The sequence below is a fragment of the Rhinichthys klamathensis genome, unplaced genomic scaffold (genome assembly GCF_029890125.1).
Source record: "Rhinichthys klamathensis goyatoka isolate OS25496 unplaced genomic scaffold, OSU_Roscu_1.1 h1tg000178l_1, whole genome shotgun sequence".
Classification (NCBI taxonomy): Eukaryota; Metazoa; Chordata; class Actinopteri; order Cypriniformes; family Leuciscidae; genus Rhinichthys; species Rhinichthys klamathensis.
The window spans coordinates 185,442-211,237 of NW_026606707.1; the positions used below are offsets into that span (position 1 = coordinate 185,442).

At 43.1% G+C, this 25,796-nt stretch overlaps 1 protein-coding gene across 1 annotated transcript in view; it reads left to right on the forward strand.

The window, feature by feature from the left end:
* The first annotated feature begins 773 nt into the window (after nt 1-773).
* Nucleotides 774-25,796, forward strand: part of LOC130094473 (transmembrane protein 275-like) — a 35,239-nt gene continuing 10,216 nt past the window's right edge. The window contains exons 1-5 of the mRNA XM_056260775.1: nt 774-1,307; nt 7,027-7,095; nt 7,990-8,067; nt 20,476-20,575; nt 21,976-22,021. Coding sequence (XP_056116750.1) covers nt 1,025-1,307; nt 7,027-7,095; nt 7,990-8,067; nt 20,476-20,575; nt 21,976-22,021 — 576 coding nt within the window. The 5' untranslated portion in view covers nt 774-1,024. The remainder of the gene's footprint in view (nt 1,308-7,026; nt 7,096-7,989; nt 8,068-20,475; nt 20,576-21,975; nt 22,022-25,796) is intronic.

Sequence of the window (25,796 nt, forward strand, 5' to 3'; positions counted from 1 at the left end):
CTAAATTAGCAGAGCAAAGCAGCAGGCTAAAATTCTGGCAAGGTTCTCTCAAAGTAATGAACAAACGTTCTTCTAGTAACGTTAATAGAACGTCCTTTCAGAGTTATCTGGTCTTTAATAAAGTTCTCAAAACATGAGCACAAAAACATTATCTGTACATCGTTCATGAAATGTTTAGATAACAATCAAAACATAGAATTGTTTGCCGGGATCTTTTTATAGAGCTGCTGACATTACAGCTGAAATTGAATTTGTTTCATATTTGATGAATGTAACATTAACACTCTTATTAGTGTGAAGCAGCTTTGAAACAATCTACGTATTATATAAAGCATATACATAAATGTGACTTGTCATGATTTGACGATTTGACTGATGATACATAGGATAAAGAGCTAGCTTCATTCATAAAGGATATTGCACAGTGTCTGTCAGTGACCTCAACCCATGTTATGCAATGTGTTTTTAGTTTTGTTATATCTTTTGTCCCCAGCGTTGACACTCTGACTCCTACGTAGGCAGCACTTGAAAAGATTTCAAGAGATTGGAACATCAGGTAATTTAGTCCTTTATGCAGATGAGTATTTTAAAATCACACATCTTTGACACTTTGGATTAGTTAAAAGTGTATTTCTAAAAGATGTATTTCTAAATGGGTGACAAAAAAAGTGTTTGCCTACAGTTTTCTTTGTGCATGTTTATTAGGTAAGAATTAGCAGCGGAGATGAGACGTTCTGGGTCATGTTGTTACTAATACACCTCACACCCGATTATGCATAGATGCAACATTGGATTTTTAAGGATCAAGCACACTATATTGTTCAACACATTTAACTGAGTTCATTTGCTTACAAATGCATGGCCCTTTTGGCCATTCAGCGTAAACACTCAAGTATCATGAGTCGGTTAGGCCTGGCTTGGCTTTCCTACTCAAATGATTAGTCGCCATCAATCAGACCCAAATTAGTTTGAAGGGACCAAGCATGAATCCGGCAAGGTAACCAGAGCTCATGTTTAAAGATGTATGAAGAGCCTTGAGGAGAAAGTAGAGTCTCTGTTAACCCATTTCACAAACAGTGAAACTTTCATACAGCGATCTGCCTCTGCAAGCGCGCGTGGGACAGCCAGACGGGGCAGGTGGGGGGGTTCCACCTGCCGAATGAACGCGGTCAGTATTGGGGAGTACCATGGGCTGCGGGTGGGCTCGGCCCTGCTCAGTATTGTAGCAGGCTGTATCATCATTGGCGTGTCAAGGGACTGTGATGCAGATGCGGTAGGGGGAATTTTCCTCGGGGCAGGGGGGCTTGGTAAGTAGTAATTCTCTCTGTCTGACTGACCAAATCCACCAAAGATATCTAAGGGAGATACATCACCCTAATATTTAGATTAGCGATGATCTGATATGGATTTTCCAATGATTGATTCCATCATCTTAAAGGGGTCATATAATGCCATTTTTGTACAAGCTACTATGATTCTTTAGGGTCTAAATTAAAAGTTTGTAATATACTTTAATTAAAAATTCTCATTAGTATTGTAAGAAAACACTTATTTTACCTGGTCAAAAACAGCTCTGTTTTCAGCACGCCGTTTCAGTGCATATGCCTTTAAATGATAATGAGCTTTGCTCACCCCGCCTCTCTGTTCTGTGCGTACACCGTTTATAACACAATAACCATAACGCGTTGTTCAGTATAAACGTGGGATTATCAATTATATTGAGAACGTCATACATAGAAAACATGCCGTAATGTACCCTGAGTGTAAACCTTAAGATGCATTCATTGTGAAGCATGCAGCTAGCGATTTGCAAATATTAATATAAATATTAATATAAAGTTTAATAAAACGTTACACTCACATCAGTTGTTCTAGAGGTTCAGCAGGAACACGAATATCTGGTACCGATCCTTTTTTCATGGGCAGCTTCTTAGCAAAACCAGCTTTATACTGACCCTCGTTTATAAAGCAGTCTGGTGTGTGAAATGATTCGCGCAAACATGAGAGCATTGACGTTGCTTGCGGGGAATATTCCCTTCGAAAACAAACTCAGCCACTGCGTCTTCAGCGGTTCGGATTGACCGCGCCGGTCCGCGCGGACTATGATTGACAGCTCGCTCACGAGCGAGCCAGCGAGGGCTGGTCTGTGTTAAAACGCTGCTGTCAATCAACAATCGTGGGAGGGGCTTCCGACCGTGTGACGTCACACGCTCGAAGGGCTCGATTTGAGAGAGGGGAAAACATATAAGGAGATTAAAACAAAAACACTGGATGGATTTTTATCATTTTATGATGGTTGTGTACAGGCACTGCCAACACACATTTCAGTACAATCAACTTGTAAAAGTGCATGTACCATTGTATGACCCCTGTAATACTGTACATTCATCTTTAATTGTCTTTAATGCATGGTCAATTCACTCAAATATAAATATGTTCATTGAAGGGATAGTTCAACATATTCACCCTTATGTCGTTCCAAATGTGACTTTTTTTCCTTATTTTGAACACAAAAAGAAGATATTTGTCAGAATGTCCAAGCTACTCTTTCCCACACATTGGGAGTAAATGGTGAACATGGCTGTCAAGATAGATTTATTTGTTAATAATGGCTTAAATGTTCAAGTTATCATATGACTTTTGAAGATTCAAAATATAACATTGGAGTAATTTTTGTCAAGCTCTAAAAAGCAATTGGTAATCCTTTTTAATGCTTGACAATCCCTGGTTCCCATTCACTTTCACTGTGTGGAAAAAAAAGCAGCTTTGACATTTCACAAGTTTAGAATGAAATGAGAGTGTGAGATTTTCTTTTTTGGGTGAACTATCATTTGAATTTGCTGCATGAATCTTAAGGGGGTTTGCAGCTAGTTCTCTGCTGCTGCACTGACTATTCCACAGTGCATGGCTCTTTTGCATATCATGCATTTTTAACACTACATCTAATCTCTGCTTCATATCAGCACACTTCCATCTCACAGCATTATCCTTTGCCATATGTCAACAATAAATAAACCTATATCAAGAAGGATGTTTTCAATGCAGTACAGGGGTATACTGTAGTATCCTCCTGCAGTCACTCACTGTTAAGGTTCCTCAACAAAAACAAAAAAAGGCTCATCCATCATTTGATCCAGGTCTGTAATCCAAGCCACCTGCTTACGATGGTGTAATCTACACAGAACCCTGTCACAATAGAGCTGCACAACACAGCAGCACACTGTAAAAAAAAAACTGTTAAATTTACAGGAAAACCCTGGCAGCTGTGGTTACCAGAGTTTTCCTGTTAAAAATACTGTAGCAACGTTTTAGGTTTTACAACTTTTAACCGTATATAATTTTACAGCGATAAACCGTATTTCATTATCTGATATTTCATTATCCTTTTGAAGTATTAACATCTGTTTTTTTCCATTGTAATACACTGACAGCCAACAATCACAGCAGTGATGAGAGTCAAATGGTCAATCAAAGCTCATCATAAGCAGCTCATCCACAAGAGAGTTAATACTAATATACAGAAGCTGCACAGTGTCATTCACACAAACATTAAACACCATCATGGTAAAATGTTGAAATTTAAAAAATGCAATAAGCATTAATTTAACAACATTAAATGTAACATAAAACCCTAATGTACATAACTGATTAGAAAAGAACTAAGAAAATTATGAAGAAACAGTTATTTAAAAACAAAATACATCAAATGTGAAGTGTCACGCAGGGAATTGTGGGAATGTCAATTTACATTTTTTCACTGTAAATTATACAATGACTTGTTCTTTTTCACTTCCAAAAACTGTAAATTTAACGGTATTTTACAGTAAAATTAAATTAAATGTACCATTATATATATATCACAGTTATTTACCGTATATAGTAAGGAAACTTTCTGTTAACCAATTAACAGTTTTTCACTGTAGCATTTTTACAGTGTTTTACCGTTAAAATCACGATCATTTTTTACAGTGCAGCCTTTGATCTATTGTTTACTGCTGGAGAAAAGTCAGCATTACCTGTATAGGCCCTTGCAGGTACATTCAACCGTCAAGTCAGATGATCAGGCTGATTGGCAGCTATGAACCTTAGTCAGAGTAGATGCCATATTTATTTGAATACGAATGTGGCATTGTTTTATAATATTAGTAGTATTTCTATCACTCTAAAAAATGCTGGGTGGTTTCAACCCATGTTTTGGTCAAATATGGACGAACCCAACCATTGGGTTTAAACGATCCCCATTCACACGGATTCACGAAAACGACTAAAAACCCTGTATTCTGCTGCCAGGCCATTAGATGGCGACGAAACACTATAGACTGAACACGTAATACGCATGTGCATGACGTCATAGATTCTTCAGAGATTCACGTTTTTGTTGTTTATACGGAGACGGTTTTCAAAGACTTGCATTTCGAAGCCCATTTTAAAAACTTTGCGTTTTCAGGCACCCCGTTGTCATGTAAACGAACGGCCAAAATGCATAAAAAGTTTTATGTTTTTAGTTGGAAACAGTGTCATGTAAACAGCCCCTTAGTCACAGGAAACAAAAACAAACACAAAGCATACTCCTGACATAACAACCCCCATGGTCCAACTGAGGAGGGAGGGCAGGGGCTCTGGAGGCGGATGTGGAACAGGAGAAGGACAAAAAAAGTCTGGGGCAAACAAAACAGTCCATGGGGGAGTGGAGAGTGGGAGGAGGCAGGAACAGGAGGAGCCAGATGGTGGTCCAGAGTCCAGCCAGGACGAAGCCTCAGGGTGGAGTTGGGGGAGCGAGGAGCCATGGTGGAGACTTGGGAGACGACACCCTGGGGACAACCAAGGAGTCTGAGGACTGTTGCAGAGCCGGGGGGAAGATGGTGCCGAAGTTGCAGGCAGGACGATGTCTGACCAAGGGACGAGAGAGTACGGTGGAGCCATCAGGACGAAGGTTTATGGTGGAGCCGAGAGGAGGAGGAGCCAAGGCGGAGCTGGCAGGTCGACAGGCTGAGGTGGAGTAACGGGCTAACGGGAAGCAGAGCCAGGGAAACCTCCCTACTGGGCGGAGCTGGAGGACTGAAGCTCCGAGGCAGTTTCTCACAAAAAAAGTGTAGGAGATGCAGAGGGCCTGAAGGGAACCAGGGGAGGTGGGGCTGAGGAACTGGCTGATCTGGGAAGAGGAGGTGGAAGATGGAGTCTGGGAGCACAGGGAGCGGGGTTGAATGAGGATGACACACACTAGAAAACTAGGTCACAGGAAACAGAAACAAACACAAAGCATACTCCTGACAGAAACAACCCAGTATTTTTTCAGAGAGTATTTATAATTATTTATTTACTATACTGTATATATTGTAGTATTTTTTTATTATTTTAATTTGCTTTTATTTCATATTAGTTGTCATTTTAGTTTATTCGTTTAGTTGATTTTTCAATATTTCTATTTAGCTTTCATTTATTTTTATTTCATTTTTGTTTGAGTAATTTTTGTACTTGTTTAATTTCAGTTAGTTGCCAGGGAATTCTAATATTTGTATATTTGTACTTCAGCTTTATTTTAATAAACGAAAATATTTTTTGACAATTTTTAAAAAATATTTTCAGCTGTAGTTGACGATAACATAGGTAACACTTTACAATAAATTCCATTTGTTAAAATGAGTTAATTAGTTAACATGACCTAAAATGCATTTATTAATTTTAGTTAATTTTAATTTCAACATTTACTAATACATAATTAAAATCAAAAGTTGTATCTGTTTATATTATTTAATGGTCCTGAGCAAACGTGAACTAACAATGAACAGTTGCGTTTGTATTAACTAACATTAACAAAGATTAATTACTTTAACAAATGTATTGCTCATTGATAGTTAATGTTAGTTAGTACCTTATTGAAAAGTATTACCATTCAGTATTCAGTTATTAATTGTAACTAAATCCTTGTTTATTGAACTTGTAGCATCACAATTGCAGTCTTGCTGATGGTTTGAATATTGAAACGTGTCAGCATCAGCAACAACCTTAAAGTACAATCGCAGCCTCCTTCATTCGTGTCAAATCTACCCAGATTAAAGTCCTATTCTTGAAGCCGTCTCATTGCTGGCATGGATGCACACATGGGCTCTGAGGTCTTTATTGTTGCGTGGACATCTCTTCTGTCAAACGGGACAGATCGATTGGATCACTGCATCAACCACCATGATGGATTCATAAGTCTGGGGTGAGTTAGGAGAGAAAGACTGGAGGAGGTTAGAGAACAAAAGAACCAAAAGAAAAAATTGTTGGAGAGAGAGGAAACGCAAGCAAGACACGTGGTAAAAGAAGCCCCTCAGCATGCCACAATAATACCTGCCAGTGGCCTCTCATAAAAGAAATTGGCCAAAACACAAAGCCAGCAGAGGTGCCTCGTCCTTTTCAAACAGGAATTGATTCACAGCTTGAATAGTAGTTGCATAATCAAAATCCAGCACAGTCCCTGCAGTTTGTCTCGCCATCAGCCTCAGACCTCTCGAAAACACAAGGAGACTGACAGGAGAGAAAGAACTCAACTGCACACTTTCATTATAGCCACAAAGATACAAAACGTTTTAGGGAAGGCATGCCAAATAAGAGTGAATGACTTTTGAGACTTAAAATAAACTTAGCATGAAACATTAGCAGGACCCTTTTTGTGGCAATTCACCGCTCACAAGAGCTTCGTTTCTTTCTGCTTGCCTTTAATAATGTGTAAATTTCGGTTCATCAATTTGCAGTGTAATGCAATATGCATGGGGGGACGTCTTTAATGTGCAGGTCTAGCTCAGCAAGCCAGTGAACAGAGAGAAATCCTGTAATATTAGAGCTATACTCTGAAAAGACCAGATGGAATGTCCCATGGTACTGTGCTGGTTTGCATGTCTATGCTGTCTGGTTGGTTGAGACAATTAAGACAAAAAAACAAGGTGGGAACATTCAGGTCTTGTCAGCAGGACATGAAGGACGATGACAACATGGAGTGAGCGATTCAGTCCATATCTGTTGTTCTCTGTGTGTGTTCTGCAGGTCTCCTCATTTCCGTCTACCCTTTCATAAGAGCATGGTTCAACTTTCATCACATACTGCCCAATATAGGTGAGACTACATGATATTATATTTTATAGCGCCCATAATACTTTAAACGGCTGTGCAAAATTCAGAATTCAAGGATGCTATTTAGAAAAATTCAGCAGGTAATTCATTTTTACAAATGAGGTCAATTTTTCAATTGGTTATAGTGAATAACATAAATAATACAGTAAAAACAGTAATATTGTGAAATATTATTACAATTTTAAATAAATATTTCTATTTCTATTTTCTATTCTAATAATAATACAGGTATTAATTACTATTTAAAAAATACTGACCTGTTATATTCTTGTGTTTCGATTAATTTTAATACTTTCTTAAAGTCACCATGAAACAAAAATTGACAATTCTTTTTTTATGGAATATCCCAGTATTTATTATAAGTGATTTATCTGTGCACATCATTATTTCTATCATGTACCCCCATGATCTTAAATCAAAATAAATTCCCCTCCCTCTTTCAATGACATCACTTCTCTTTTCTGATAATGTGTTTACTGATGCGAGGGCGGGACAAGCTGTCACTTAACAGCAATAGCAAAACACAACCATCCAATAATTTCCTAATGGACAAAATCAAGTCCCGCCCTACATTTTTTTCACTCATATATACATCATAATAGGAAAGAAAAAACATTGCAACATCCGTTTCACGCCGACTTTAAATTCAAATGCATTCTTTTTGCTACCATACTTAAAAATTCTTCCAAATTCAATTCTGAATGGTGCTCAACCGTGGTGCCTATCAATTATATTTAAAAGCTGTAAAGAATTTCACTAAAGAGGCGATCTTGATTAAGATTATGTTGTATAACATGAGATTTGTTTGCTTTTGTGATGAGCAACATCTCATGTTGCAACACATTTAGGATAATCAGGATAATCTTATTTTCTCAGGTAACTTCAGAGTGCACCCAATGGCTACAAATTCAAATCCAGTCCCTGAACAGCCTGTGGCTTCACTCACACGAGAGGGTAAGTGACTGTTCCATCTCACGTGGATACGCACACACAAACCCGTTCAGACATATCTCTCTGCTTCCAGTCTGACAATTGAAGACTGATTTCCTATGACACCATTTTAGAGTAACTATATTTTCTCAGGGTCAATGTAGAGCTGTCCGCTGCTTCTCATTTACACTCTCTCTGGCCTGCCGGATCTGAGGCAGGAGGCCGTGACAAAGTCCTGAGCTCTGTTCCAAGCTAATATAGAGCCTTGCCAGTAGGTTATTTCATGTGAAATGGTATTATGGATTTAATGGGTAATAGCTAAAACTCTAATTCCAATAAAGATGAATTTTTACATCCTAACCGTTTTGTTTGATAATAGCTGCAACTCTTGTTGAACTTAGCTGAAAACAGCAATGTCAGTACCCTAATGGAAACACAACCACTGCCATAAAACAGAATATATTAAACGCAGTGTTCCTGTAGCTGAAATAGTGGAGCATGGTTCTAATGCCATGATCATGGGTTCGATTTCCAGGCAATGCATGAACTAAAAAGCATGTATAGTTTGGATGCAATGTAAGTGCGTTTGGATAAAAGTGTTGCCAAATGTGTAAATTTAAAGTATCAGTATGATACGCATATGTACTAAACCTATTTTTTTGCTGAATCAAATGTCTCAGTTACACTTTATTTTGATAGTAGACTTTAGACATTCTACTAACTATAAGCTATCAACTAAAGCCGCGTATCCACCGAAATTACCCACAACAATTTGTCCCAGAAAAAAAAAAAAGGTGGTTGAAATAAAAGGCTGCGTGAACTCAACCAATCAGCACGTTCAGCGCCCAAGTCCCGCCTCCGAAAGTTCCTGAACTTTGAAAAAGTACTATCTCGTGAGCAGAGACTTTCTGAGGGGGATTTTATTACCCGGAACTTCGTTTAGACCCTGTTCCCTGCGGTCGAAACACACCGAGTACCACCTCAAAGTCCCTAGTTCTTGGGGAAAGTTCCTGCAGTGGAAACGCGGCTTAACTCTCATTAATGTGCAACAACATGTGAACTAACTCTCATTAGAGTTTTAGTAGACTGTAAGGTTAGGGTTGGGGTTAGTGGAAAAAGTTGACATACTTAACCCCGGTTTCACAGACAGGGCTTAGATTAAGCCAGGATTAGGCCTTAGTTCAATTAGGGCATTTAAGTATCCATTTAAGCATTGTCTGTGAACCGGGGGTTACACAATTACTTATAGTCAGTAGAATGTCTGTTTGGGGACCATCAGAATAAAGTGTTATCAGATATTAAGCAGACATTACTAATACTCTATACTGACTGTAAAGTTACTTCTAGTTAGAATGTCTAAAGTGGACTGTCGAAGATAAGGTGTTACGAATGTGAGCAGTTCACATGAAATGAAACACAAGCTTTGACAGCATGTGTCATATTGATAATTATTCTATGTATGTATTCACTTACAAGCCTAAGTTCTCTTACGAGAGGTTCTCTCGTATTGCGTAAGTTGCTTACGCTATGGGTAAAGTCATCTTTTCTCGAGATCTGGAGCCAAAAAATTATCCTTAATTTTGTATTTATTGTCAACGCAGTGCAGCGGACAGCAGACCATAGCAGGCCGTATAAGCGTGCTCATTGGCTGTCCTGCAGCAACTGCAGCAGCCTATCAGTGAGCCCCGCGTGATGTCACACCCAATGAGGACGCTTTGCGCTCTCTACGCGTCACAGCCCTCCAGAATGGGAGTGGCTAGCGTATATAAAAGAGGGGCTCATCAGGCTGAACTCTGATTTTCATCTCTTCAGCGAAGCTCTTCACATCGCTGGATCCTGAGAAGCCGACTTGAGATGCTCGACTTGAGATCTTCAATGATGACGCCGCTACTCCGCCTGTCTCTGCCGGACCGCGCAGGAAGAAGCGCCGCTCCCAGCGTCCACCGGAGACCGATGTGGCGCCCAGAAGCTCGCCGGGAAGCTTTCCCTCACGCTTCTTTCTCTCCTTCCCCGCCCCTCCTCTCGGGACGCGCAGCCGCCGGGTCCCGCCCATGCCGCCGCCGCTTCAGAGGATGAGGCGGATGACGTGAATGTGGCCGCCGCCGCTGACAGCTGCTCAATCTTGGCTTCTGACAGCAAGGAATGATCCGGTTCACACCACTCGTCAGTCCAGGAGGCCGGCCGTAATCGGGCCGGCGTTGATGGGGAGCTCCTGCGCCTCCTCACTAAGGCCGTCGACCAACTTGGCCTCGAGTGGTCAACGCCTGAAGAGCCCGCACCGAACAGACTCGACGGCTATTTTCTCCATCGCCGCCGCCAAAGACTGCACCCTTCCTGCCGGAGCTCCACGCTGAGCTTACCAAATCGTGGAACGCTCCTTTCTCCGCGAGAATCCACTCTCATGTCTCCTCGACGCTCTCACAGGTTGACGGCACCGCCGAGAAGGGGTATAATTCCATTCCCCCAGTGGAAGAAGCGGTTGCAGCGCACCTTTGCCCGCCCTCTGGATGGCGTTCAAAGGCTGCCCTCCCGTCTAAAGCCTGCAGGACTACATCAGCCCTTGTCGGCCTGTGCTTTCGCCGCTGCCGGACAAGCCGCTTCAGCCTTGCACTCCATGGCAGTTTTACAGATCCTCCAAGCCGATCTCCTCCGTGAGCTGGATGAGAAGAGCTCGGATCCTGCCTCCATCACGGATTTGCGCAACGCGACGGACCTCTCCCTTCGCGCTTCTAAATCCGCTGTCTAGGCCCTTGGAAGGTGCATGTCTTCTCTAACTGTTCCAGAAAGGCACCTCTGGCTGACGCTCGCCCGCCATGAGGGAACCCGAGCGGGCTGTTTTCCTCAACCGGCCTCTTCCTTTGCTCTCCCCCACCGGCCTCTTCGGCCCAGCGGTTTGCGGGATCGTGGACCGCTTCTCGGAAGTACAAAAGACCACGCAGGCCATGAATCTTTTCCTGCCTCGTCGATCGAGCTCTGCTGCATGCCGCCCTCGGGACCAGCCTGCACGAAGCTCCGCCCAGCGTCCAGCTCAGCCTCCGGTGGCCGCCCTAGATCGCGCTCGGCCAGTCGCCACAGGCCACCTCCTCCCCCGCGGGGACCCCGGCCTAAGATTGCGTTGAAACCCGCGAAGTCCTCCTAGCAGTTCAAAGGAGGAAAAGACGGTCAAGCCCCGTAGTCTCGGCTACTGCAGATGTGTATTTCGCAGCCAACGAGCCGGTGATACAACCCGCTCGCCTGCACACAACCGCCATTGTCACAGCGACCCAGAGAAATCTCAAAAAGAGCATAATGTCTGGTTATCCAGCTCACGCCGCATGTGTTTTAAGTGTAGAAAATGTGCCCACATCTCAGTGTTCACCCCTGCACACAAGCACTATACCCCCCGTGTCTCTCACAGAGCCCACTCTCATAAAGCTGGCAAAAGCCGCTTGAGTGTTAGATGTAGAACATGTGCTCACGTCCCCGTGCCCACACCTACTCACTGCCCGCTCTGTCTCACGGCCACGCCCCGCCGATCGCTTTGGAGATGTAAGTCTTGTGCCCGCTCACGAGCGCTCACACTTACCAAAAAGCAATTTAACCCCGGCGACGCCCTCGTGCCCCGTTCCTCGCACGATATGCTCCCCGTCCAATGTCACCGGGACTTGTGTATAAAACGGCCGGCCATCGCTGTCGGCGAGCTGCCGTATTCCAGCACCGAGAGCGCCGCGCTGCACCCGTGCCTCCGATTCAGGTTCTCGAGCCCGCAGTACGCGGAGATCAGATCCTAGAGGCCATTCTGCCCCTAGCCCTGCATGAAAAAGCATGGGAAGCTATTCCGGGCGTTTCAAAATGGGTGCTGAGCACACCGTCCCCCGCGCTTCGAGACGAGAGTGAATGGGGAAGTAGCTCACCTGCTTCGTGCAGAAATAGCAAAACTTCTATGCAAGGGGTCCATAGAACCAGTACCTCATTCTTTGAGCGAGTCAGGCTTTTACAGCCATTACTTCCTCGTACCCAAGAAGGACGTACCCTCAGGCCAATTTTAGATCTGAGATATTTGAACAAAGCTCTTATGAGAAGACCGTTCAAAATGCTCACGACCAGACAGATCCTCGCGCAAATTTGCCCCGGGGACTGGTTTATTTCCCTTGACCTGAAAGACGCATACTTTCAGATTCAGGTAATACCCCATCACAGGCCATTCTTGAGATTCGCCTTCGACGGTACACCGTCCTGCCGTTCCGCCTGTCTTTAGCATCCCGTACTTTCATGAAGTGCATGGACACGGCTCTCGCTCCCCTGAGGGGCCAGGGCATGCGAAATTTAACTATTTGGACGATTGGCCGATTCTAGCACAATCAGAGAAGGAACTCGTTTCTCACAGAACGGTGCTTCTCAGGAAAGCCTGCGACTCACGGTCAACTGGACCAAGAGCTCATTACTGCCCAGCCAGTCAGCCTCTTTTATGGGCATAGAACTGGACTCTGTGGCAATGACGGCCCGGGTGTCGACACAGCGCGCGCGCCGTGTTCGGCTCCTGGCCGCATCTTTCAGAAAGAGCTACTTCCAGATAGACAGCGTCGCACCTCTAAAGACATTTCAGAGGATGCTGGGTTATATGGCTTCAGCTGCAGCAATACTTCAGCTGGGTTTACTGCGCATGCGCCTGCTGCAACATTGGTTGAACGCTCAAGTGCCTCACCGAGCCTGGGCGTCTGGCGGGATTCGAATCAGAGTTACTCAGAGCTGCGTTTCAGCACTGAGGCCCTGGCTAGCGGCCAGTTGGTACCAGCGGGGATTGACAATGGGAGCTATCTCACACCGACTGGTTATCTCGACGGACGCCTCCAACTCAGGTTGGGGCGCTCTTTTCTGGGGCAGACCGGTCTTTGGCCTGTGGTCAGACCAGGAGAAATGCCTTCATATAAACTGTCTGGAGATGATAGTGGTCGAGAACGCGCTGAAGCGCTTCCTCCCACACTTAAGGGGCCACCATGTTCTAGTCCGCTCGGACAACATGTCTGTGGTGTCCTGCATAAATCACCAAGGCGGTGTCAGATCCAGGAATCTCTGCAGACTGACGGAACGCCTTCTCGTGTGGGCCCATCGCTCACTGCGCTCGCTGAGAGCCGCTCATGTACCGGGCCACGAGAACATCAGCCCGGACAGACTGTCCAGGGACAACATTCCCCCAGGAGAATGGTCCCTGCACCCCCAAACGGTCCAGTCACTATGGAGCCCTTTCGGCAGAGCGGATGTCGACCTTTTTGCGTCAAAAGACAACGCTCAGTGCCCAAGTTTACTTTTCAAAGAGCGAGAACGCGCTGGCCCAAACCTGGCCCAGCTGCCCGCTGTACGCTTTCCCCCCTATCTCGCTGTTACCACAGGTAATCAAGAGGATCAGGGAAACGTGCCACTCAGTGCTTCTCATAGCCCCGCGATGGGAAAACCAAACCTGGTTCCCAGAGCTGGTGAGGCTGTCGCACATAGCCCCATGGCCGATCCCGGTGAGGAGAGATCTTCTCTCTCAAGCCGGTGGATCAGTGTGGCATCCCCATCCAGAGCGCTGGTCTCTGCATGCGTGGATAATCAACGGATACCCGTTGCGTTGCCAGAAGGGGTCATGAACACGATCTCGCAGTCCAGAGCTCCTTCTACGAGAAGGCTCTATGCGTCTAAATGGTCAGTGTTCTCCGAATGGTGCGCTACTAAAAGCCTGGACCCACGCACATGTGGGGTTTCGTGGGTACTTTCCTTCCTCCAAGAGCTGTTGGACAAGGGCAGGTCCCCTTCCACACTCAAAGTGTACGTTGCGGCTATTGCGGCGTTCGCGGAGTCGACGCGCAGCCGCGCGATAGGAAGGAGTGAGCTCATCATCCGCTTCCTCAGAGGAGCCAGGAGGATGAATCCCCGCGGCCCCCCTCGATTCCGATCTGGGATCTTTCTTTGGTCTTAGAGGCCCTGAAAGCTTTCCCCTTTGATTCATTAGAATCCGTGGGTTTAAAATACCTCTCGCTCAAGACCGTTTTTCTGCTAGCTCTGTCATCAATAAAACGTGTGGGGGATCTACACGCACTGTCTACCAGCCCCGTGTGTCTCGAGTTTGGACCAAATGACTCTAAAGTCATTCTCAAACCGAGACATGGTTACATCCCCAAGGCGATTGGCACGCCTTTTAGAGCACGGGTCATCTCCCTTTTGGCTCTGCCAGCATCCGATAGCGAGGATGATGGTAACCTTCTGTGCCCCGTCAGGGCACTTCAAATTTACATCACGCGTTCCGCCGCCTTCAGGCGTTCTGAGCAGCTCTTTGTTTCGTTTGGAGGGCGCACCAAGGGTCTCGCTGCCTCGAAACATAGCCTGTCCAGATGGATAGTGGATGCTATCGTAGCAGCTTACGCGCCCAAACACCTGCAGTGCCCTATGGGCATCAGGGGCCATTCCACTAGAGGCATGGTCCCACGACGAACGTGGGCTTGGTCCAGCGGGATTTCTATTCACGATATTTGTATGGCGGTAGGCTGGGCCTCCCCCTACATCCGTGAGGTTCTATAACCTGGAAGTTCCCGCCTTGCAGGCTAAACTTTTGTCAGTCTAAAAGGGATGTGTATGTTCTGCCCAGTTGTTCATGTGCAGGCCACTCTCATGTCAGCGATGCGAGCCCCGCTATCCGTAGACCGGCTGAGCTGGTCTGTATATCCCTATGACGCGCCGGTATACCTGTGCGGGCCCGCTTTGCTGGCCTCCTATTCCCATACAGCTGTGCGAAGGGGTATTGCTTTCTATACATAGTCCGGCACTATTATCTGCCCTATTATGTGCTTGTGAACTGTGCTGGCCCTCGTTGCTTGCCGCCTTTGTTCTAAGTTTATAGATAGACCGGCGGAGCCGCTCGGTGTTCCTATCAAGTGTCTATTACATGTGCTGGCCCGCGTGCTGGGCCGGCCCGGGTCTCATGCAGCGGATGCTTGGCGCGCATGGCGTTGACAAGGGGTTCCCGTAGCGTAAGCAACTTGCGCAATACGAGAGAACCTCTTGTAAGAGAACGTACTCGGTTACCTAATGAGTATTGCGTAACCTGCCGTGCTCGCACCACAAGCTTATTTGCTTCAGTCAATGAAAAGCAGAGTTCAGCCTGATGAGCCCCTCTTTTACGCTAGCCACTCCCATTCTGGGCGTGACATCACACGGGGCTCACCAATAGGCTGCTGCAGTTGCTGCAGGACAGCCAATGAGCACGCTTATGCGACCTGCTATGGTCTGCTGTCCGCTGCACTGCGTCGACAATAAATACAAAATTAAGTATCATTTTTTGGCTTCAGATCTCGAGAAAAGATGACTTCACCCGTAGCGTAAGTAACTTACGCAATACTCGTTCCCTCTTCTAGAGAGAACCGAGGTTACATTAGGTAACCGATTACGTTTTTGAGTTGATTTTACAAACTAAAATTCAAGTCAAAATAGTTCTATACAGTAATCAACAGTACGCGATGCCAAAGATTCTTTTAGATCTTAATTTAAATTTAACTTGGAACATTCCTGTAATTGCCTGAGTTGTTATGTGTCATGGTTTTGTTCATGTGCATGTGTTTCTTTTCAGTTCAGTTCTCATTTGACTAAATTCCACCTGTTTGTCACCTGGTTTCCTGTTAATCCCACTCTGTGTATAAGTACTCCCTGTTTTGTTCATTCCTTTGTCAGTTCTTGTCGTGATTTTTTAAAGTTTTAATCTTGGAATACCTGTGAGTACCATCATATATATGACAGTAATAGGCTGTATTTATATTTTTATATACCACATTTCAGGTCCTGGGGTCTTCTTGCTACTGAATTTACATTATGAAACTATAAATTTGTAAAGGGCGAACAATATATTGTCACTATGTCCCAATGAAAGCCAAAATAGTGGATCCTGGCCTTTATGTGCAGCCCCAATATCGTTCATCCAAGGCAGTTTCAGAAGATTGTGCCTAATCACTCCTCCTGCTCAATGGAAATTACTGATAATTTAGCAGGTAACTATTTCCGAGCAGCTTCCTGTGATATGCCAATTCCACTTCCTCCTTTTATCAGTCTGTACATGACATCACCTGCATGAGGCCGACAATACAGGTCAAGTTAATGAAGTTACTGAAATAATCAAATCAACACAATCAAATTGCCGCTTCAACTTTACTGAAAATTGCACTTGAATCACCTATTTGAACTTCTTGAAGTCTCTGATTACAAGTTTCATCTTTGACAATTTAAACAGTCATGATTACAAATTATATTTTTTATTTTTTACACTATACAGTCCATCAAAATATATACATGGACTACAGTAATGGTTTTTATTATATAATTCATAGGGAATTACCTGTGCGGGGCTGCATAAGTCCAGGATTGTACTTATTCCAGTGGTTCTCAAACAGGGGGGCTTCAGCACTCCTTTAAGATTACTTAAAATGTGTCAGAGTTATGTTATGTTTCATGATGTTTTTGTTCATGTTCCTTATGCAGTATTAGTTTCCTTATTTATAAGTTCTCCTTGTTTGTCACCTTGATTTCTGATTTCGTTCAACTGTGTTTCCTTGTTAAGCTTGTGTATAAGTACTCCCAGTTTTGTTCATTCCTTTGTCAGTTTTTTTTTATTTCATATAATGTGGGTTACATTTTCTCCTGTTTAGCTTTAAAAAATCTCCTGAGTGTTTATAATTCTAATAAATACGTTGTTTTGTTACCAGCGATTTGTGACAAAAGGCTTTAAAATAAGAACAACATTAAAATGATCTAAAACAACCAAATATCAAGATATACTCCCTCAAACATCTCTTTCCTGGGCTCCCATGCAAGGTCTTGGAAAACCTGGATATGAGAAAGCCTAATGATTTATAGAGCTGGAAAAGTCATGTAAATGAATACATTTCCAAAAACCTCATGGGCATTTTGATATATTTTTATGAATATACATTTACTAATATTAAGCTCTAAAATATTTTATCGGGTAAAAATTGTGGATCAAAAAATTGTATCCAGTAAATCACGAACGAATAAAAAGAGTACCCATAGATGTAGATATAGTTTTAATACCGGTAGTTAAATTACAGGTGTATTTTATACCCACATTAATATTAGTTGTGGGCCATTTCCAATGGATCCTTTTCACAGTTTTGGGATTCTCAGAAGTGGAAGTCATCATGGGTAAACTTCTATAGCGGTGAACGAGAGAGAACAGCAAATATAATTTTTCTATTTCCATTTGCTCCAATAGCAAAATAAAATACCCATTATACAGTTTCCACGACTTTCCAAAAGAAGGGAAAAATATAGAGAGATTGATACGTTGCTCAGAAGAGAGAACGATGTAAAATTTGTGAGCACTACCTCAGCCGTTGTTTTAGAAACACCCTCGCAGCAGCGTGTATTACATTTAAAAAAAATTAAAATATGAAAAACTTTACTAGATTTTCACCATTGATAACTGTGGAAACGCATCATCATCAGTCTGTGAAAAGGGTCCATAATCCGACAGCGCTTGTGATCTCTTGTTGAAGGAATTAGTGAACGAGCAACATTATTTAACAGTACTTTGAAACTTTTGTAACAGTGTTTTAGGCACTTTAAGTTATGAAATGACAGCAGTCATGAGATGGGCAACCAGGAAACCATGTTCATGTAATCAGAAAGCTCACTCTTTGCTCTGCTGTGGAAATTACATTGACACGTAATCCAAGCAGCCCAGCGTCCCTCATGGAGCAACTGTGTGTCCTTGTTACCTCCTCACCGGCCATTTCCTGCGTCAGTCCGCACATCTGTTTCTACTCCATACAAAATGCACAGTCGTTATGAGATTTGTGCTCAGATGAATAGATTGATAATCTGGAAAAAAAATTCTAATTTGATATGATGCCTCATTTCCTGCAGTTGATTTTCTTGGGGGTTTTTTTGCAAAGAAGATAGATTTATGTTATCGGACCGTAAGGTTTTATATGAATTCGAGGTATTCTTTAAAACTGTGTGCATGTGGCTTGGCAGCAAAAGGCTATAAAAAGAATCATTATGCAGTACATTTTCATGGCCTGTATTATGCCCTCAGAGCACATGGCAGTCATGCACTGAATTATGTAAACAGGCAACAGGGATGTGTTCAGCAAATGAACAGCAGTCTCATACTGTGGTCTCTGTCTTTCTCAGGCATGTGATCAGCCAGACAAACAACAAAACAATTAAACTGTTTTTCCCCATTCAATATGATTGTACATTATTACTAATGCTAATACTAATACTACCACTAATAATTATAATGATAATAGTCACATTGCTGTGCAATCCAAACACAAATGATTCAGAATGTCAATATAAATTATTTAATCCACGAAACCTTTAGTCCTCAGGAGAATCTTCTAAGAGGTTGGGACAGTTTTGTAAAATGCAATAAAATCAAGAATCTGTGATTTGTTGATTCCATTGAACCTTTATTTAACTGACAAAAGGACAAAGAAAAGTTTTCCATCAGACTCAGAATCAGACAGCGATGACCACAGACTGTCTTGTATCAGGCAAGGTTGGGCAAAAATTCCACTTGCAAAACTGCAACAATTAGTATCCCCTATTCCTATTGATTAAAAAGTGTCCTTTCACACAGCGCGTTGATCCCGGGAAATTGCCGTAAAATTCCTAGAGTGCCTTCTGTGTGAACGCAAACACATCCCCGGATTGATGCCGGGATGGGGCCCTAGTAATATTGCCGGGATCAGTCCTGAAACGTGCGCCCTGTGTGAACAAAAGCTAGGGCCAATGCCATAAAGGGGCATCGCACGGGCCTTTCTACAACCTATGCTACAACATATTGGGAACGAGCCACTCGGCAAACCCAGTGGCGCTACTGGGGAGTATGGACTACGCCAAATAACTTTATATTACAATACTTGCTTGTTGGGCTGTTAATAAATGCATGCTTGTTACGTTATTTTGCCTCCCGCGTCTTTCCGGTAGTTCCGGAACTGACATCTGACAGGAGTTATCACATCCTGACGTCACGTGTCTTTACGGGATCTTTACGGGATGTGTGTTAACGCACTCACAGATTCCGGAATATCACTGGCAGTGTGAATGAACCAAAATCAAACATTATCCCTGTGTTTTCCAGAATCTCTGTGTGAAAGGGGCTTAGGAAAAGATGGTAAACATGGCTCTGTCTCAAATTTTTGGAGTGTGTTACAGCCATCAAAATTAAAATGTGTCAATATTTACAAAATACAATTAAGTTGGTCAGTGAAAACATTGGAAATCTTTTCTTTGCAATTTTGTCAGTTAAATTAAGGTTAAAGAGAATGAACAGATAACAGATTCTTGATTTTATTGCATTTTACAAATCATCCAAACTTTTCTGGAAATGGGGTTGTACAAATTCGTACAAATTCACACAAATCATTAAACTATGACGATAACCGACAGTGAACTGAACAACATAGGAAGTATAAGTACATGTATCAGAGAACTAAACTAGACACAGGTGAGACTAATCAGTAACAATGGTAACATACAGGGAAGAATCAGTAACTAAGGAGACGGAAAACTGAAAGGAAACACAGGCACATGAACGAAAACACAATGAAACTCAGCGTGACCCTGACATTATTCACCCCTCCCACCAAACGCGTCCCTGCGTGGTAAATGACAGTCCAAAAGTGGAGGGAGTGAGGGGTCTTGGAGGTGGATAAGGGGCTGGAGAAGCTTGCTGAGGGGAACACCGTGGTGAAGATGGAGGGAGGAGGCAAGTTGGAGTCCTGACTGGTTTCCTGGGCGGAGTCTGTGGGCTGTCTGACTGAGGTGGAGCTAGAAAACCTGAAGACCCCAGCCAAATTGTCAGGACTATGACACAGGGCGACGACATCATAGGCCAGGCAGTCAGAGGTAACACTGTCGGCTTGAGGGATCGAGGCGGAGACGAGATGATGCCGGAGGGAGTGAGGACCAAGGTGGAGGATCAGGGGTGGAGGGCTGAGGCACAGCTGGAGGAAACTAAACACAGGCACATGAACAAAAACACAATGAAACTCAACTTGACCCTGACAATTATAATAATAAAAATAACAACACTAATAATAATAAATATCATTATTACTAAACTATTTTGTTTTATTATTAATTAAATTATAAAAAAATCAATTAATTGCTAATACAAATAGCAATAATACTACACTATTGCAATAATGCAACAGTAAAATTAAAATACTAATATTTATGGCTGTATTTTGCTTTAAATGTTAAACTATAGGGAGAACCGCTGGGGGACCTTGAAGCTTCTCTTTTGTTGACAACACATGATTTATGTTTCTCATAAATTTGGGAAGATGATTGGCGTGGGTATACGCAATTGACATAGGTCAAACTTCAGGTCGGAAAATACTGAAATCTGTGTAAAATGGAAAAACCACATGCCTGCTTTTTCTGTCTCATTCTTAGGGACTCAAAACCAGCTTAATGTAGAACGATCGAAGAGCCGGATGGGGACATTTGTGGAGACAGCAGCTTCTACAGCAGCCGAGAGCTCACAGGATGATGGGTGAGACAAGCGTTTACAGCCTCTTCTAAAACAACACTGATGTTTAAGATCAGCACAAGAGCTTAAGGGTACGATGTACTAAAAAATTGTACACTTTTTTCTCGTATAGACGGCAATGTTGTCAAAACGATACTGTTCAGATAGATCCGTGAAAATGACTAAAAACGCTGTATTATGCATGTCAGGCCAGTAGTTGGCGATATCACTTTGTAAAGAAACACTCTGCGCCTATAGACTGAACACAATACTCATGTGCATGACAACATCGCTTTCACAAATTCGCTTTTTTGTTGTTTACATGGGGACGATATTGGTATCGTTTTCAAAAACTTTAGTTTAAAAAGTTTTCCGTTTTTAGTAAAAAACTGTCGTGCAAACGGCCCCTAAAAAAGCAATTTCATCTATACAGCTTTTGACCTGCGTAAATCATTTTGTCACTCACATATTCATAACTTTACATTAGTGAGGTATACCAGATACAAATTAAACACACACACACGTGTGCATACTCCCCTCATTACATTTGTGGCACAGTGAATTCCCTCTCTCAATATGGCAGTCTTTCTCTAGGGCCAGAGAGTAATTTGATTCTTCTAGCAGGCAGTGGTGCCAAACAGCACACATCTTTGTGGCTCACTGGAGGAACGGAGTGATTGGGAATTGCGCTTGCTTTGAGAGAGGCTTTTTGCTCCCTATTGAGCTCACACATTATATTCTATGCCAGGAGCCAATCACTTCCAGGACATTATTTTGATCGACCCTCTTTGTGACATGATTTTATGGTCATATAAGAAATGTAGCGAGATTGGCCTATTTTCTGCAAATCTTTCACCTGCATGAGTTGGATTTTAATGTGCATTGTACAACCCGAAAGTCTTTTCTGATCGAATACTTAAAAAACTCTTAAAAACTCTTAAAAAAAGTAAAAAGGAAGGTGTTGACCACTTCCCATTATGAGCTTATTGGTCTCAAACCAACAACAAAACAAAGTTGCTGTGGATGTGGTTGTCATGGTGACTTACACCACTGCCTTCACTCATAATGACATTTATGTTGCATGAGGACCCATACTTGGCGCTGCCTCTTCAACTTAGAAAAATACGCATACAAGCTTAGGCTGCATTAACACGCACACACACTGTAAAAAATTAAATGATCAATAAGTTATGACAACATGTTTTTTTTTACATTGCTTTAACTCATTAAAATAAGTTAATCAATTTTCAACTTTTTGAAAAAGTTCAACAAGATTCTACTCATTTTTTTAAGTCAGTTTAATGTCATTTAAGTTGAATGACTTACATAACCAAGTTGATTGTACTTAATTTATGGCAGCAACCTTCTTTTTTTTTTTACGGTGTATATTTAGACATTTTAAGCGTTGTATTTTTTTCTCCAAGGCCTTCTGCAGATGTTCCAGATATCTTGGGCAGGCGCAAGTTTAAGGTGCCATCTGATCAAGACCCTGTATAATGGCTGGATCCGACGGAGACTCCTTAAAGAGCAAACATTTTTCATTTTTCAAAAAGCAAGGCTGATCTCTGCATACATCTCATTACTGTCTCCTATCTGATTTCACTCATTCAAACAAGATGTCTGCTCTAATACTAAAATAATCTTTGGAAAAATCAATGAGCAAGCTGAAAATGACAGATCACCTGAATGCTTAAAGTGATAGATCACCTAAGAAATGAAACAACCGTCATCATTTTCTCACCCTCATGTCGTTCCAAACCTGTATGGCTTTGTTTTTTCAGTGGAACATTAAAAAATATGTTTTGAAGAATGTTTCATCTGGGTTTGTGCATACAATGAAAGTCAATGGGTTTTTAGCATGAAATAGAGGCAAGCTACACTGTGTGTGTAAACCTCACTCCCCTTGCCTCAAGAGGCACCTTTGCCATCTTGCCGGTCTTTGCCATCCTTGTTAGCGTGCTCATCTCCCATCCCCAAGATGCCGGTTTGAATCCAACTCGGAGTGGGTCGAGTAGGACCAGTTAAATTTGGTGCCGTGACCCGGATGGGAGTGAGGTTTAAAAGGGTAAGTGTAACAGAAGAAAGCAAGAGCTGTGTGAGAAAACCTCACTCCCCTGGTCTCAAGAGCCGCACTAGCGACTGGCACTTAAGGCTGAGGTCTTTTGCTTCCTTGTTAGCACGCCTGCCTCCCATGCCAGAGATGTCGGTTCGAATCCCGCTTAGAGCGGGTAGAGTAGGACTGGTTACAAGAACATCATCTGTCATCATTTATTGACCCCCATTACGTTCCAAACATGTATTACTTTCTTTCCTCAACAGAACACATATTTTAAAGAACACTGGAAACCAAAAAACAAGATTGAACCCACTGACTTGCATAGTAGGGAACAAAGAGCACTGAAACACTTCTCAAAATATCTTCTTTTGTGTTCCACAGAAAAATGACTCTCATACAGGGTTGGACCCACATGATGAGTGGATGACTGAAGATTGAATATTTGTGGTTTTCTATTAGTTTTGAATTGAGTTCTGAATTCCTCATTGCACACATACATCTCAGAGACAACTGTTTTGATGTGCATGTTTTCATCTGGGAGATGCATTTTTTTTTAGCGTTTGCTCAACTGAAAAACGATTTTGAATGCATATACAACTTTTTAAAAGATGCTTATCAGATATTTGACATTTACATGTATTAATTTTGCAGATGCTTTTATCCAAATCGAATCAAATGAGGAATACAAAAAGTGATTCATCTTAAGGAGGCAGCGACAAGAAAAGTGATAGCAATACAAAGTTTGAAACATCCTTTCATCTAGAACAGTACAAGCTTTAAAAAGTAGCGAAAGCATAAAAGAAGAGTTTTTTAAGAGTCAGTATGGATGCAGTAAAGTGCTCACTTTCCAGATGAAGTGTGCTATCTGGGATTGCACAAACTGAAATGCTTTTCTGCTGGAGACCCAATGAATAAAATGTAGAAAACTCAATTATTACATAAAATTGTATTAAAATGTCTCAATTCTGTTATAGTGTCATGTCAACACACACTTATAAACACTAGTTTTCCTGATCTGCCTTCTCCCCGACATACTTTTAGCTTAACAGTAGTTCTTTTGCAGGACTAGAAGTGACTCAGACGCTCACGTACTGTGTGAACATGTAACGTGCGCGGCACAGAATCATTGTGCATCCCACGCAGACCATCAGTGACACTCTAAGGCTGAATATGCAGTATCTGTCCTTGCATGGCGACAAGGAAGAGGGACACTGCCTGCTGTTGCTAAGAGCTCTGACGTACGCTAATGACTGAATTATACACCATTGTACCGGGTGTCTCACACAACAGCACTATAGAGAGAAGTTAGTTTCAGACGACTAGGAAAAAATAACTTCATGATGATCTGAAGAATCAGTACAGCTTATTCACAAGTAAATGATAACTACAGAAAGTCCAAACCAAAAATTGTACTGATAAAATGAGAAGTGAACTGTGTGACCATTACAGTGCTCATGGTGTCGATATTGTGATGTATATAGTGACCTGCTCATGGCCAACACAACTATCCAAAGTACACTAAAGGATAATGGGGTTTAATAATGAGGTATTTTGTATAGATGACCTTACACAAATGTACCATGTAACCATGGCTGCAGACAAAGTATGATGACAATTCAGGCATCGATTATAAGTCTCATGTTCACAGTGTGTGTATGATTGGTCCTATAAGGCTCCTTTTACAAAGTAAGGCTGACCTTCACATCATATTTATATCATGGTAACCATCCCACATTCATTTATTATTATTTTACAGAAGTAACAATAAATTAGGCCTTACTATTGTATTTTGCTGGAAATGATTACACTTGTAAATTATGGTACATTTTTGTAAGGGGAGATATATCCTGCTGAGAAAAACAATAGAAACCATCACAAAAGTTCTAATGGTTTCCACTTAAAAACCATTACAAACATTACAAACAAGCATTAACCATTAAAACCATCACCTAATGGTTTCAGTTTCAGTGTTGCTAAGTTCTCTTTCATCATCTCGTTTCGAGATCCACCTATGGGAAGGGCATCCGTACCTGACCTCTGCAGAAGCATCCAATTGCACCAAGTCTGGCTAACAGACAGAAGCGCGCAGCCAATGCCAGGTGAGGCCACACCCCCTTACCTACGGGCATATCACAGCTGGGCGCGCTGCTATTCCTCAGTTGACATTCGCTTCTCGCGATCTCTGCATTGACACAGTTCGGTTGGATTAACGTTACGCTGCTCACTTTCGAGTCTTCAGGAGGACATATCGCCAGATCAGCCTCCGCCAGACGTGAGTGACAGTCGTTTCTTCAGCCTATCCGCTGTGTTTTTTGCATCCGGAGCCGCCCGAGCTCTCGCTGTCCTTCACCTGCTCCTCCTTTTCATGGCTGCCCGCCACGGATTTTTCCGAGTTCTTCACCGCTGGCCCGCCCATGGCTATGTGACCGTCTAAACAGCCGCTTCCCCCGGGGAACAGCCTATCACGACGAGCCTGCCCGGCCGCGTGTGGTGCTCTCATCGCCGCTATAAGGACCCTCTCGTTCTGCGCGGTCTGCTTGGGCTTAACACGCTCAAGCTTTGGAGAACCCGGGGAATTGCGGTCATTGTAATTGCTGCCCATGTAGCTTTTACTAAGCCGGCTTTTAGTTGCACGACACAGCGCGCCGTGCTCGGCCTTTCTGACTCGGAGGAGAGACACGGTGATGATGACGCGCTACCGGGGGACTCCCGGAGCGCCACCTCTCTAAAATATTTGAGCTGACATCAGCCCAATCCGCATTCCCTGAAGAGGACATCTTCGTGGGAAAACCTCACTCTCGTTGACGAACCGGTCGGTTCCGGCGACGGGGATGACGCGGTCCTTTTAGCGTTCCCTAGGCTAGCGTTCACGCGGCTTTGCCTCCGTCCATCCTCCTGGAAGTTTGTGAGCGAGCGGCCGTTCGTCTCAACATTGTGTGGCCAGCTCCACAGAGCGCCACCGACCAGGATAGGAATATGTACGACGGGTAAACGCTGGGACCACCGCCCAGTCTGAACGGCCGGAGCGTCCCGCTAGACTGTTAACACGGTCTCACGGGCCTTGATTGTTACGATTACGTGTTGAGGTTTTCAATTTATGCCTTCCTAGGAAGGCGGTCCCGAACGCAAGCGGCCTGCCTGTTGTTCGACCATTGGGAGTAACGTTAACTAACAGGGTCTCTCACCTAC